Source organism: Dermochelys coriacea, chromosome 2 (genome assembly GCF_009764565.3).
Source record: "Dermochelys coriacea isolate rDerCor1 chromosome 2, rDerCor1.pri.v4, whole genome shotgun sequence".
Lineage (NCBI taxonomy): Eukaryota > Metazoa > Chordata > Testudines > Dermochelyidae > Dermochelys > Dermochelys coriacea.
In genome coordinates, this window is record NC_050069.1 from 222,454,473 (window position 1) to 222,470,143 (window position 15,671).

The window sequence follows — 15,671 nt, forward strand, 5'->3', positions numbered from 1 at the left end:
CTGATGTACTGCAATGTTACTAACGTATCTCTCTCCTTCTTCATTCCCTCATCCTCCACATTGAGTGGGGGTAGATGTTTGACCTTGTGGATTGTAATGCATTAACTAATTACTACTAAAAATCCATAATTTGTAATGGCTTAGCTGACTGTACCAGGAATGAAACTTCTTTCTCTTGAATGTTGCAAGATCTTCGCCACTCATAGTTTAATGTGTTCGCATGTTCATCTTTCCCCTTCCCCTTTTACTTTCAGGCTGGAGGTTCACAAGTGATCTTCACAAATCCACTAGAAATTGTCAAGATCCGATTGCAGGTGGCTGGCGAAATTACCACTGGTCCACGAGTTAGTGCCCTCACTGTATTACGGGACCTAGGCTTTTTTGGCCTCTACAAGGTAACTTTTTATTAAATGTGAATTGAAATCCAATACTTAAGAGCCTCTGTAAACAAGAGACATTAATTTAAGTAGATTCATTCCATCATGCTTAGGAAGGTTGATGTACAAATATGATCAGTACAGGACTCATCTTTGATTCTTTACTGCTGCATGAGATGGCTATATCCTTATTCTTTACTTAACAAAAAGATTATATGAAATACTGTAGCGATAATGTTTGCTTGTAGGCATAGTCCTAGATTTCTCTCCCCCCACATGCGCGCACACACACACAGGGGAGGGGTAGGGGTAGAGATATGGCAATAAAAAGCATGGAATGTTGTGGCCCTCTAGTGTTCCCTGCATATACCTAAACAGAAAGGCTGTGGAAGAATATATGCATTCCAACCATAGCTAGTCTTTATCTAATGTTGTGCGTTTAGAATTATTGAAACATTGTGAATGTAGAGTTATTCAAAACTATCTGGCCAGATCGTCTGCTAGCTTAAATTAAATAGCTTAGCTCCTTTGACTAGAGTGCACTGGTTTACTTCATGCATCTAAGGATCTAACCTAATGTCCTACCCAAGCTATAATACAAATTATCTGTTTTCCAGAGTGTAAATGACTTGATTTTAAATCCACTTTTGAGGTGTTAAAATGTAGACACACACTTTTTCTGGAGTTGTGGTTTTGATCTGCTGCTATGTTTCCCATACCAATTTATCCAGAAGTTATCATTCATTTTAGTGGTAAGCATTTACGTGTCATATAAAACTAGTTTAGAAATGCAGACATCAGAACCAAAGAGTCTAGCATAAGGGCAAACCCCATAGTTTTCTGGCAAGTTTTCACTGCCAGATTAATGGACCAGTTAGTAGAAAGGATAGGGATGGGATTGTTTATTTTTATGAGTGGGCACAGAGAGCCCTGCACTGTAGCCATTACCCATGTGAGCAATCCACACTCAAGTGGGTAATATAGTTCTTCTCAGTTTATGCAAATAAGGGCAGCCAGGTTGGAGCTTGTAGTAGATAAGCATGGAAGCATAGGACATCTCGTTGTCTATAACTTTAAAAGTCATATCTTAAGTTTAACCGCAGGACAGAAAGTAATGGCTATATTCTAGTAGTTCTCAAACTTTTTTTCCATTCCGCAGTGTACTGTGTACAGAAGCAGGACTACCTTCCTATTGTACATCCTAATCCAGTGTTTGGTGGTATAAAGCAATATTTGTCTGTATTTTTTGTAGTGATGTAGTTTTAAACTGAAACAAAGGACAGCATGAACAAAATCTGAGTACTGAAAAAAAAGTGCCACCAAATTTACGTGTCATTTCCATTTGTAGTCAGACAGTTCTTAAATTGTTCTGTTAACATCACAATGGAGAAATTGGCATATGTGAGCATACGTGGATGATCTGTGTGTGTTTTGGCCTGGAGAGCAGTACAGACATCTGAATAGGACTTAATGGGGAATGGTTTTTCCTTCTAAATGGACTTGCTAATTTTTTGGCCATCTTACTTTAGCTGATCCTATTGTATACACGCCAATAAATGACATTATGGTGTTGCTTGCGGCCAACATTACAACTGAAAACGTGGCTGTGTTAAGCATTCCATGTCCCTAAGACAATATAGGCTTAGAGGACAGGTAGTGAACTCTACGTGTTCTAGTTGAAATGAATTAGAATTATGATTAGAAAGAATGCCAAATTACTTGATTAGAGTAGACTGTATAAATAACTTTTCTGAGCAGCTGGTGCTAGTTGCATGCAACTGGTTGTATTCTTTTTATTTTAAACAGCATTATCATCACAGGTCATTGTCACTTAATTTTCATATCTTAGTGTAGAAGCTTTGGAAATATTTGTTTGCTAGGCACAGCACTTTTTGTTAACAGTTTATAATGATAATTTCCAAATGTAGTTTTGCTTCTGAACATGTACCAAGTTGAATCACAGATTATGCCATTGCTGTGCTAAATATTCACTTGAGAGACCAGCTTTTATTCACACTGTGAAAGCCAGAGAAGCCTATTTTTTGTCTCTGATTTTGTCCTTATACGTATGTGGAATTCAGTGCCCATGAAACCTTGACAGTCCTGGCCATCAAAATAACACTTCGCCACGGAACATATACAGTATACACAATGCAGTAAAGTGGTATATGTATATACCAAACTCCTGCACCAGTCTTCCTCACCCCGACCTGGAGAGGCTTTCGGGTGAAAGTAGTCATCTTCTGAGTTTTCTTAGACAGCACAGATGAAACTGGAGTGAGATCAGTAACTCACTTCACATAAACCACCAGTCAACCATCAGAAACTACTGCCCCAAAGTATCTACCAATCTGGACTGAATTTTAACCAGTGACGTGAACTAAAAGACACCATGCTTTTTTTTAAAGCTATCTAGTTCAATTAACAAACTATTTTATTAAATTAAGTAAATACGGCAGTTGAACATCTAGATAATATTAAGTGCTCTAAATATTTTTTTAAAATATCTGAGTGAATATGTACCCCACAGTGCTAAATAATAAAATGTTAGTACCTTGATAAAATATCTGTTTATCTTGATAATAATTACTTTAATGGGGGTAAGACAGATCTTTCATATTTTGAACTTGTTTGTTTTATGCTCAGTGTCCTTGAAAAGATAGTTCTATGATTAAAACTCTATCCTAAACTATGAATTTCCTTCCTTTAGTAGGTATAAATCAGACCCCACCCCGCCCTCAGCATTGTAGAAACATGAGAAACATTTTTCTTGGATGATGGCTTGACCTTGTGTTTTTGAATTGTAGAGTACTTTAACAGTCTGACAGAGGTTTGTCTGGAGTTCATATAAATATTCAGTCTGTTTAGTAATAATTCTGGTGGACGGATGCTGTTTAGCACCAATGAATTTATCATCTAGATATAAACATTAGAAGCCATCTTTCTGACAGAGTGAGCAGACTTTGCCCCTCAGGGGGTTTTAGGTGCCAGACATCTCTTTTAGAGGCTTTAGTTAAGCCTTTCAAGGAGCATCCACTCTGGTTCTAGCCATGATGGAATGTAGAACTAACCTTTTGCTATCTGCCCTATCGAGCTCTGACTTTTGTATATGGTGGTATCTCTTTAGGTTTCTGTCCCCCCCGTTCCCCACCGCGTAACAGACAGATAAATCTCCATCCATCCTCAATAAAGTTGATGAAGAACTGAACCTGGCTCACCTAGGGTTGATAAATATTGCCATCTTACATCTAGCAACCCTAATTTCAGTACATCAGACTGTCAAGCTGCTAGTAATGTTGCTCAGGGCTAAATGCTACTGTAGGCATGGATCTGAGTCAGGTTTGAAAGGGGGAGTGTCAACATCATGACATTGCTCCTCTTTCCATTTGACCCTACAAGAGCCCTTCCTGAGTGCTCTTGAGTGAGGAGGCGATGCCGATTCTCATCTAAATAGTTTCCCATTGCTTTGCCTTATGGGGCATCAGAGAATAACTCCTTCAGTGTTAATTTACTCCTGCTTTCTGAACTCTCCTGTCCCTAGGGCCAGTGGTAGTGCATCTGGGAAATTTGAAGAAAAATGATAGTTTAGACAAGGTTAAAGTGGGTTAGTATGAGATATTGTAGCAGTAAAAGTACCATTGTCCTTTTGTGGATTTTTCCTGTAGAGAGGGAGAGAGAGGATTCTCTGAGTTTCCACTTGCAGAGTTTCCTGCCAATTGTTCTTTTTGGGGGGGTTCCCTCCCACTCCCATTGCATTATATGGCAGAGGGGATGGCCCAATGAAAACAAGAAGCTAGCAGAGGCTCATACAACTATACTGAAACTGTCTAATGCTTGCAAAATGATATTTTTTTCAAAAAGGGGAATGGATACCTTAAGTAATCTTTTCAACTATGATGGATGAGAACAGGCATAGTACTTATCAGTCAGTTAGTCCATCTGTTAGTACAATAATAGACCTAAAGTATTACTTGTCTGTACAAGGCTAGCTTTTATATTGGGAGTTTGCAAATTTCTTCCTAACGAATGGTCAACCAGTTGGCTGTATGCCAGCTTTTCAGTTCCTCTCGTGCTGTTTTGGTACTGTATTGATTTCTGGACAGCAAGGAAGAATCTGAAAGATTTGCATTGATTCTTCTTTCTTTAATCAGAAATAAATGTGTATGTATCAAAGCTGGCCTATTTACAATAGACCCTATACTTTACATATCTGTTATGCAGGAAGAAGTCTCCTTATTAGAATTTTGCCTAAATAGTGACTGATCAAGGACATCATGATTTGGGTCAGTAGTTTTTTTGTCTGACTTTATCACTTAAGCATACAGTGAATTTTCAACAAATGCATAATATTCAACTGAGCATTGAACTGGGAACTAGAGAGCAACAACATTAGCGCGCCACACAATCAATTTCTTCTTATACCTTAGAAATTTAATATCTCCATCATGGTTCTTAAATGTAGAGAAGATTTGCTAAGGAGCCCAAGTACTAAACTAGGCAAGTTAAATTACCATGTATCATGGAAGAATATGTTTTCATGATCTGAAACTTTAGCTAGGAACCAGAGAATCATACATACTGATCTTGTCTTCACCATAAAGATTCATGCACAACCTGAAAAGAGCCCCCAGTCTCTGGCCAAATTCCATGTATTTTTGTGTTCATTTCCAGCCCTGAAACAGTTTTTTCCAATATCATAAGTAAAAAATATGCACTATTGGTTGTGGATGATGTGAGCATTCCTTTTCTGCATTAATAAATAGAGCAGCCTTATGCTAAGATGACTAAGTATTATTTCTAATGTCTTCAAATTAAAAAAAAGGAAATGTTATGTAGACCCCACATTGCATCCAGTTGAGCAATGTCTTGTATTGCAAAGTTTTCATCCTACATTTCCAGCTATTCTGCCATTCTAGAGTTTATCTGCATCGTTAATGAGAATCTCCTGGGCAAACTAAATATGGATGAGATGAAAGAGGAATATGAAGCCTTTGTTGTCCTACTGTATAATTATAAACCAAAAGCAATTTTTGAGGAAAAAATGCTACATTCTGATTTGCTGTTTAGTGGCCTGATCAGATAATTGACACTCTTTATCTACTTTTTTTTTTTACAAATATATTCTTGTGATAAAAAGTGTAAAAGAAGTCAGGTGTGGGGTTTTTTCCCCCCCCACCACCACTAAGAAGCCTGTGGTATACAATCTGTTACTGGTCAGAAAATTCCATCATTTGAAAAAGGTTGGGTTGACACTCCTTGCTTATTTAAAGCTAGTAGGCAAATATTTTTCTATTTATCTGAATTTTGAACTACTTGTGTCACGTTTTAGAGTAATTATTCTAGAATATCATACTGTTCATACCACCTGCTCCTTTGGGGAAGTAAATATTGTGCCCCTTATATTGAGCCAGTTTGTTTCCTTAGTTGACTTTCAAATTCTTCTGCAGCTACCAGAGGTGGGTGTTCTGTGGATGGCAGTTATTGTGAGAAAGTAGTTTGCAGACCGAAGTGTGCCCAAAGCAGAGAGAATATTTACTTATTCTAACCCATAATATGCTATTTGTATTTCCAGAAGAAAGGGAAAAGTTGGTTTTGTTGGGTTAGTGTCTTTAACAGTCTTTCTTTAATTTCTGGTTTATTTTAATGGTAGTATAATAGACTTATACATCTCATAGTACAGAGTTCTGGAGTCATCTTACAAGATTCAGCAAGGTTTACAGTCTGTCTTTCACTGTAATATTTCTCTGTGCTATGAATAAGGTCAAACTGAAGTCTATAGAGTGTTCTGCTCATTTCTGTTGGCATATTTAAAAAAATTACTGTATAGTACTCAAACTTATTTAACACAAAACATTTAATAAAATAATCTTTTAATTGCAATGTAATGCAATGTATCAGGATGTATTCTTACCCAACAAAATACTATCCAAAATAATAGTGTATCTTGTTACCTAAAGATATAACAAATAACATTGCATTAAAATATTAATTGATGGAAAAATAAATGTTAGGTCCCATTTTAAATAGCTAATATTAGAATATATTCAAGTCAAATTGTTATCAGAAAACAAGAGATTGCCAGCAAAGGTTTACACTTTAAGTGCTAGAATTTAGTACAAAAAACTTCCAAAACTCTGCACTGCTTAATTCTTGCCACGTTATGGTTCAGTTCTTGGGGAGTTGAGACAGGAAGCCTGATCTCAGCTAACATGTTGTATGCCAAGCTTCCACTTAATAGATTTTTGAAAACAGCAGAGGTATCACAAATACACAAATGGTGTGTTCACAACAGTGTAATAAACATATTAAGCAGGAATATTTAGTAAAAGTTAAAGGGAGTTTACATAAGAGTACTCATTGTTACCCATACTAGTTCTCATGTATGAATACGTGCAGTTTGAATAGATGTATTAAAAATAACAAGAAAGAAAAAGGAAAAAATCCAACCCACCAAGTAATGCTGATAATTTTTTTCTGGGACTTAGCAAAGCATTTGAGATTGGTACTTCCCCCCCTCTAAATGCATACAGTTGTGTTTATTGGTTTAAATATATATATTGGTTTAATCCAATGTGATTTTAAAATGAAGGAAATTACAGCCCTCCCGCCCCCCCCAAATTGCTATGTCTAATTCTGTAACATGGATGGTAGCTGGTTGACTCTTAACCAAAGGAGTGCTACTTGGGGGCTGTTACCGTTTTGAATCTGAAGGGTTAAGTTGCTAGTAAAAACGAAGAAGAATGCTAAGGGATCAAGAAGTGACATGCTGCCTATTGTTTGTAGCTGTAGGATCAAAATAACAATTATACATGCCAAATAAATTCTAAACCTGCAAGGTAGAAAAAGAGGGGGTGGCTGTAAGTACAGGTGCCAGAAGCATTAAATAACCCTCTCAGACAAGGTGCACCACTGTTGTCTTGAATACTTCTAGGTCCCCCCAGTCTGGCATTTTCCCCCCTGCACTAGACAATGTGCATTCACTGCAGGAGACTAGGTTAAGCCTGCGTCTCCCAGACCTGCTGGCTCCTTGTGCCCAACCCGACACAGAGGTGCCTTTGTGAGTATAATTACCCTCCCCTTGTAGTAGAAATAGTTTATTTAGAGCCTTATTTGCAGGTAGGGCTGGAATAAGCAGGAATTAGCATGCTAAAGAACTGCCCCAGCTCTGACTTGGATTTGTTTATCAGAATCCTCGGAAAACCAGGGATGCTTTTTCTCTATTGGTTTGTTCAGCGAGATACTATCCAAGATTAAAAGCTTTATGGTCATTAAAGAGATTGAAGATGGGAGCCAACTGGCAGTTGCATTAGGGAGGCGCATGTCGTGGTGTGTAGGATCTCCCAACAATTTCATGCCTGGCAGGGTCTGCGCCCTGGTTGCCAGAATAAACTCAGGCGGATGATCCTAACAACTTGCTGAGGACTGATTAAAACTCTGTTTGGCTTTCAACACGTTGTCCACATCAAAAAGGTGTGAGAAGTAAAATAAATGTTTCTTTAGCGTTTCAAGATACTGTGGCCAATCTCCCTAAGCCTTCCTAATTGGCCTAGGCTGGTTGCGGATGATTAACTTGAAGTTAAATGAGGCCTGCTTTTAAACATGCTTTCCCAGACTTTAAACAGAATGATGAGAGGAAACTTTAGACTGTTGTGATATTGGAACTGAGCCAAAGTGGGTTATTATTAAAGTGGATCCAAGTTTTGATCCAACTTTGTTTACACTTAAGCCAACTTAGTTGACAGACTTTCTCTCTGTGTACCTGAATGCATAATATTAGGGGTATTAAAAATTTGCTATTTCTGTTTAAGAGTGCTGTTACTAGGGGGGAAATATTAGCAGTTCAGAGTGAATGAAGAGTTGCTTGTAGTTGTAGTGTATTAATTTCCACAGGTTATTTTAATTATGTGGAGATGTGTCAGAGTATGAAGGAAACGCAGAGGAAAATATGCAGGCTGTTTAATGATAGCACTGCAAAGAAAATAAGAGCAATAAACTCTTGAGGCAAAGGCAATATGGAGATTTGCCTTGGGAAAAGAATGTTTAAAAATAAAGTTTTAGGGAAACAATGTTCATACTACAAAATATCACTAGCTAGAGAGCAATAGTTTCTGAATGTTGCCTGTGAGGTAAATGTAACCAGAGCACACACTTAGTTGTTGCAGAATGTTGTCTGTTAACATGTAACTTTGTTTAAAAAAGAGTGGAAATTCTACGGGAAGATTAAAGATCACCATAAAACAGGCTTCTGCTTCAGCATATAACAGGAATTCTTGTGTAGATAGTGATATACAGTAAATATCTTTGTACATCCTAAACAAAATATATGGGTTACCAGGAACTCTTGAGAATCCAGCCCTATCCAGTGCTCTCTGTGTAGGATGTCTGCTGGCACTACTCAGCATCTCACTAACAGTGGTGCTGCAACTTGCATTAGTCATTGTTGCAATGTTCTCTGACCACTGCACCCACACCGTATTGCCGGGAAACCTCCTTTCTTTTCCAGGAACTGATTTTGCCAATACAATTCCTGTACATCAGACTATACTTTCCCTAATCCAGATTTTATCTCCTTTCAGTTACTCTGACACCTTGGTGCTTCTGTATGTTTGTCTGCTAAACAGCATATACTTGTAACAAGTAATCAATATTATACAATATTCCAGCACAGAAAAACTCATCTAATATGTTTGGGCATATCATTAGATTTCGTGAGATAAGTGCAGATCAGAGACTACTTACTGCGTTAGGCATAGGTTGACTTCTGAGAGATATTTCGTCCTGATTTGCCTGTCAATCTTCCTAATGTAAATCTGAAGTAACTCTATTGAAGTTACCACTTGTAAAACTGGTGTGAGACATGATACCTTAATAATGGCTTTGGTATAAGACTCTAAATAACCCCAACAGGTTAGAGGAGCAGCTTGGCACCTGTTGGAAGGATTGTGAGCAAAAAAAAGGTCTACCCTGAATCTGGAAGACAGCCCAGGGCGGGAGACACAGGGGTCCTAGCCAAAGATGTGAAATATCTTTTACTTCTACTTTTCTCTTCCTGTCCTTCCTCTCTTTCTAAATATGTTAGCTGTTTGTCTCAACACATTCCTTCTAATCATAACCTTGGTGTTTTCAAACTCTTTGCTGGATCTCTGTACTGAAGTTCATATGCAATTTCTTACTGCAGTTGCAACGTGGGCATTGGCATGTGCCCAATTTTCATTGACCATCTGCAGAAGCTATACACCTCTTCCCATCTTGTCTGACTCCTTTACTTTCATAAAAAGAAAAGGAGGACTTCTGGCATCTTAGAGACTAACAAATTTATTTGAGCATAAGCTTTCGTGAGCTACAGCTCACTTCATCGGATGCATTCCTATGAAGTGAGCTGTAGCTCATGAAAGCTTATGCTCAAATAAATTTTAGTCTCTAAGGTGCGACAAGTACTCCTTTTCTTTTTGTGAATACAGACTAACACGGCTGCTACTCTGAAACCTTTTACTTTCACGCTTCTAAAGAACTCTGGTTGTCTGCTACTGCCCCAAAACTTTACTTGCTTTCTTCTCTTCTTTTAAACAAAGTGATTATTTCAGAGAACATAGCAAACAATATTTCAGATCTTTAACTCCATTGGGTTTTCACATCAATTAGGCACATGGATAGTATGGCAAATTATTTTATCAGCCAGTGTTGAAAATCTTTGTTTTATTTTTTAAAAAATCTACAATGAATGTAGTCCTTGTGTTTTCCTGCAAATATAAAAGCATATTTGTGTAAGAATTGTGATTATGGGCACATTATCACTCTTTTGTAAATGAGAGCATGTCTCATTAATCTCTCTGTCACAATGTGTTTTATTTTTGTTCAGCAGTTACATAATCTATTGTCTGTAAATAGTTGGGCTACATTTATTTCTATGGGGTAATTATTGTAAAGGGGAAGTTCTTTGGTGAAGACCCAGCCTGTGACTTAGGACGTGTATCAAACTCATCCTGAATCTCATGCAAAGCTGGATTGCAAAAAATTCAACTACTTTTTGTTATCTAAAGAAGTTATCAGAGTTTACCCAATCAAGATGGCATTTTTTTCTATTAATGGCAAATAACTGCAATATTAAGGATAGGGAGAACAAGTGGAAAGAAAAAGCATTTATTGACAAATAATACACAAACTTCTGTGTGGAGTGAAATACATGTCATTATTTCACACAATTTTGAAAAATATTGCTTTTTCTGCATGTTTTTTTTTGTAGTAGAGAGGAAAAGCTGGAATGTTGCTCAGCTTTCTCATATCCATTCTTGGTCTCATTATAATCTTTCTCTGACCACTCAATTTTTGTTTCACACAGGGCGCGAAGGCATGTTTTCTACGCGATATCCCCTTCTCTGCCATTTACTTTCCATGTTATGCTCACTTGAAAACTGCATTTGCAAATGAAGATGGACAAGTTAGCCCTGGAAGTTTGCTCATGGCTGGATCAATAGCTGGTAAGTACCTGAATTCCTTTGTGTATGGCATCCTATTGCATCTAGATATCACTGATAGATGCTTTAGAAATATTTTTATTAGTGAGATACCTGATGTGACGATAAAAAATAATTGTTCTACACCAAGGTGTTAACATTTAGGTATTAAATTGCAGTACATATAACTGGTCCAAATGAGCTGGTGTTAAGATTGAGGAACTCCTTGTGTTTTTGACCTACTGATAGCATTTATATTACCATTTGTAGTAGTAAAAAGAGAGCAAGATTTTAGTTCTGAAATATTAATGTACTATGACATCTTGCCTAGTCAAGTTGTTATGCTGTTGTCTGTTTTGGTTGGTTGATTGGGCAAGTTGTTACTGTAAAAGTGGTTCATGAAAATATTCATTTCATTCTCTACTTCTTTGTGATCAAAAGAAACTTGAATATCATTTTGGTATGGAATCCAAATGCATACTAATGATGCAAACATCTAAGCAGGCCACTAGCAGACTGTGACAGCATGGTAAAAGTAAGTCATTGACCACAGTATCCCACACAGCATCTTGGCTTTGTGTTTTTATATTTCATTTTTCTATTTAATCTTTTTTATTAAAAAAAATTAATACATTTCTGGTGATTTTGCTGCAGTTTCTTTGAATCATCATATACTTAAGGCAGCATAAGCCAAATAATAAATAAAAGTCTATCCAAAAACTGAACACCAGTTATGAAGATAGATAATAGAAATGTAATGGTCCTGGAAAAAGCCTGCTTCTGTTTTGCATAATATGAAAAGACAGATAATAGATGCTTGTTTCTACCCTGCTGCGTTGTTAAAGGGTTGGGGGGAAGGGAGATTGTATGGATCACAAATCCACATTTTTCTCACCTGCCACATGGGAAATCTGGTTAGAAAAGGTGGCAGTTGGGTTTTTTTTTCTTGTGCATCCCAAATTGTCAATCCTCAGGGCTCGTTTAATTCTGCTTTTGGGGACTAAGACTGAATGTTGGCACTCATCTTGGGAATCTGCTGCATTGCTGACAGGTGTTCTATATTCAGCATGTGTTTGTACTGATGTGTTTCATCTCTAAGGGTGTATGCGCTACAGGGCTAGAATATATAATGTAAGGATGCATTTTCTAGCCCAAATTTGCCTCTGTGGCTGCTGCTGAGCTTCTAGGGCTGTGAGGATTTTAAAAGGTCACTGCAGTCTTAATTTAGCTTCTGCCTAGCTGAGAGGGGCCCATCGGCCTAAAATTTCTCCTCCTTCCACATTCTATATTCTAAGCTCAGCAGACTCCAATTCACAGGCAAAGGATGCAGAGGCTCTGCTGAGGGAAAAGTGAATACAAATATAAGGAGAAGGAATTCCCTCCTTCCACTCCCCCCCATGTTAATGGCTCATAGACTGCTAGACCTAGACCAGTGGTTCTGACACTTGTTTACTGGTGACCCCTTTCACAGAGCAAGCCTCTGAGCGTAACCCCCCCTTATATATTAAAAACACTTTCTATATTTAACATCATTATAAATGCTGGAGGCAAAGTGGGGTTTGGGGTGGAGACTGACACCTCGCAACCCCCCTATGTAATAACCTCGCTACCCCCTGAGGAGTCCTGAACCCCTGACCTAGACATCTCCTCTGTAAGCAGCACACACTCCAGCGGTTGTAAGTAAAGGGCTAGTGGATCAGGAGGAAGATGGAGAGAAATAAATCCAGTACAGGTAGTTGAATTGCTCAGAATGTGGTTACTTGTGTTTTTTTAAATTCTCCTTTTCTTGTAGACAGCTGGGAAGCTTTTTGTTGTCAAGGGCACAGGAGTGTCTCTGGGAAGAGTAGCCTGCTTATATAGCTAGCATTTGTGTGTGTCCAGACTTTGGGTAGCCTGGAACTTCTGGATATCTTCAGTTGGATTATGGCCCAGGCTTAATTCTAAAAACCAGATAGTCTTGATGAATCATATGCCGTCACTTCTTTCTACTAGCTCTTTGTGCAGCACATCGGAATTGAGCTGGCACCAGTCAAAACATCTCTAATCGAATGGCTGGTGCTTAAAACAAAAAACAGAAATTGTTGAAAGAAGATTGTTTTAAACTCCTGTTAATTCTAACCCATTTTGGAACAAAACAATTTTTGAACTTTGGAGCTTATCTACAGACCTGAAATATAAACTGGTATTCTTAAGCCAACCCATTTCTTAGATGTTAGTATTTTTCTCTTTCTAGCCATTGTCAGGTGATTGCAGACTGAGATAACTGTCGCTTTGAAGTTCAGCCACAGAAGCAATCCGCATAGTTGCTGATATGTTCTAGGAAATCAGCTATAATGGGAATTTTATCCAGTATTTTCAGTAAAATTCCATTCCAGGTTAATTTTACATAAGCAGATTCCTGCACAGTATTAGAGTCATGATGCTCATCATGTGGAACAGTGCAGGGACATGGGTGCCCTATTTTTACAGAAGCAAGATATTTCTTTTATTAGAGGCAAGCTAGTAACTCTAAAGATCAAAACAAGGGATTGGTGAACTGGAAGATTGGTGCTCTCACTAAAAAGTCATGGGCATGTCATGGAAAAACATCCCTAAAATGTTGGGTCATATCCTCAGCTGGTGTAAATCAGTCTAACTCTTGACTTCTGCAGAGGGTAGGTTGGTTTACTTTAGCTGAGAATCTGATCCACTGTAGTTAGAGCCAATTCTGCATCAGTAGTATTGCATTATGTTTTCAGAAGTGTGAGCCTCAAAATGTGCTTGAACTCATCTTAGTTGTGGAAAATACCCATCTTGCACAGCAAAGTAGGGGCATTCAAATGTGCACATGTATCTTTTGCATGCCTGTTTCTTGAGATGTGACCCATGTTATCTACATTTGTTTTCCCCTTGTTTGTTGTTAGGGACATATATAAAATCAAAACCTTTTTTCCTTAGTTTGATCTTCTCCTGTTGTTCCTTCTTCACCTAATATCCTAGTCTTTGTTACAACATTTGATGTGGAGATTATTATAATGTCAAAGGATCACAAGTTAATTTGTTCTTTCTGCATATTTCTCCGATGAACCTCCTCATCCCTTTCCCCCTTATCCCTCTTCATTTTATGTCATCTCCTGCTGTGTAATTTGTCTAATTTCAATTGTAAGTTTGTTTTTAAACACAAATGTCCCTAGTAATAAATAATAGGTGATGAGAGAGATGGTAATTAACATAGAGTAAGCAGTATTGTTTCTAAGTATGTCTTTTGGTTTTCCTTGAAAACTTTGGTTGATCTTAAAGGACATCTTTACGTTGAAGATGTAAATATATCCTGTGGTCAGTAATGGTAAGTGGGGGAGTAAATCAGCATTTCTGGAATTTAGTTCAGGTGAAGCTTTAACCATGTTTAAGCCTTTGCCTGCCAAATTTGCAAATGTGAAAGTGTGTGTGTGTGCTCGTGCATGCTCACGTGCTTGCTTCTTTTCTGGGTTTAGGGAGGGGAGGAGCGGTTCCTATTTTAGTGATATGCGCACACTTACACACAGCTTTCAAAGCAGTCTGTTAGAAGGGTGAGATGGTGCTTTGAGCCAGACCATACTGGTTTGGACAAAAATTGTTACAGAATTATTAAGCCTTAAAAAAAAAAAAAGCAAAGGAGATTTATGCATCTGCGTCTGACCAACTTGGTTTGGAACATATGCAGAATGGAAAAGTAATAAAACCATAAGAGACAGTGTCTTTTGAGCACAGTCTCGCTGCTTTTTTTTTTTTTTTAATCTCAACATGGGCAGCCCTGATTTGCTAGAATGACTTTAGAAATATCGCCTGCTGTTATTCAGTATTTGTTGCTTTCAGTTGATTATCTGCCAGAGTAAATTTAAATTTTCCTCCAAATATTCAACTGAGGATGTCAGACATTGCTCTACAGCTGAGAAATGTGAGTTTCCTAATGAGAAAAATGAACCCTTTAAACCTTAGCTTGTGCATCTTGCTGATTGTGCACAACATTATCTAGCTCCCAGTAACATTCTGCATGAGGTTGTTTAAGGTGTGTGAACATGCTTTTTCCAGCACATTGTGTGATGGGAATGTCAGAAACCACAAAGGGGCGTGAAAGGGAAAGATTGACGTCCTCTCCAAAACCTGTTAACTTGTTAACTATTCAGGTTTATGGTTTGTACTGAAAATTTCTGTATGTGCCTCCTGACTTCAAATAAAAATATGGTGGGGCTGTTCATCTAATCAGAGCCTTATATGCGTGAAGCACTTTTCACAGTGGCTAGCCCTATTCATTGTTCTGCTTTCTCATTAAAGGCAAATATTTGTGGCCTGAGTTTTCTGAGGTAAGAATGAAAGGCACAGTAACCTTCCCGTGGAGGAAGCATCTAGTATGTGTCACAACTTACTGATACTGGTCTCTTTTTTCCCCCTGTTTCATTTTTAGGTATGCCTGCGGCCTCTCTAGTGACCCCTGCTGATGTTATCAAGACTCGATTACAAGTGGCAGCCCGGGCAGGGCAAACCACTTACAGTGGCGTCATAGACTGTTTTGGAAAGATACTGCGAGAGGAAGGCCCAAAAGCTTTGTGGAAAGGAGCTGGTGGTATGTAAAACAACTTAGATGCCACTTGTTTAATGACAGGGAACCAGTTGTGTTTTTTAATTGATTTTTGTCGCTCACGCTTGTTTTGTTTTTCTTTCAAGCTCGTGTGTTTCGATCCTCTCCTCAGTTTGGTGTAACTTTGGTGACTTACGAGCTGTTGCAGAGATGGCTTTACATTGACTTTGGGGGAGTGTAAGTATACTGTGTGAATGTATCATTTGGGCCCTGATGCTGCAACTGGCTCTGCGGAAGCAAATC

At 38.1% G+C, this 15,671-nt stretch overlaps 1 protein-coding gene across 6 annotated transcripts in view; it reads left to right on the top strand.

Moving 5' to 3' along the window:
- SLC25A13 (solute carrier family 25 member 13) overlaps window positions 1-15,671 on the top strand; it is a 139,572-nt gene that overhangs the window by 121,278 nt on the left and 2,623 nt on the right. For all 6 annotated transcript variants that reach the window (XM_038391675.2, XM_038391674.2, XM_043509260.1 and 3 more), the window contains 4 exons: window positions 255-395; window positions 10,717-10,855; window positions 15,255-15,413; window positions 15,515-15,605. In XM_038391675.2, the coding sequence (XP_038247603.1) occupies window positions 255-395; window positions 10,717-10,855; window positions 15,255-15,413; window positions 15,515-15,605 (530 nt within the window). The remainder of the gene's footprint in view (window positions 1-254; window positions 396-10,716; window positions 10,856-15,254; window positions 15,414-15,514; window positions 15,606-15,671) is intronic.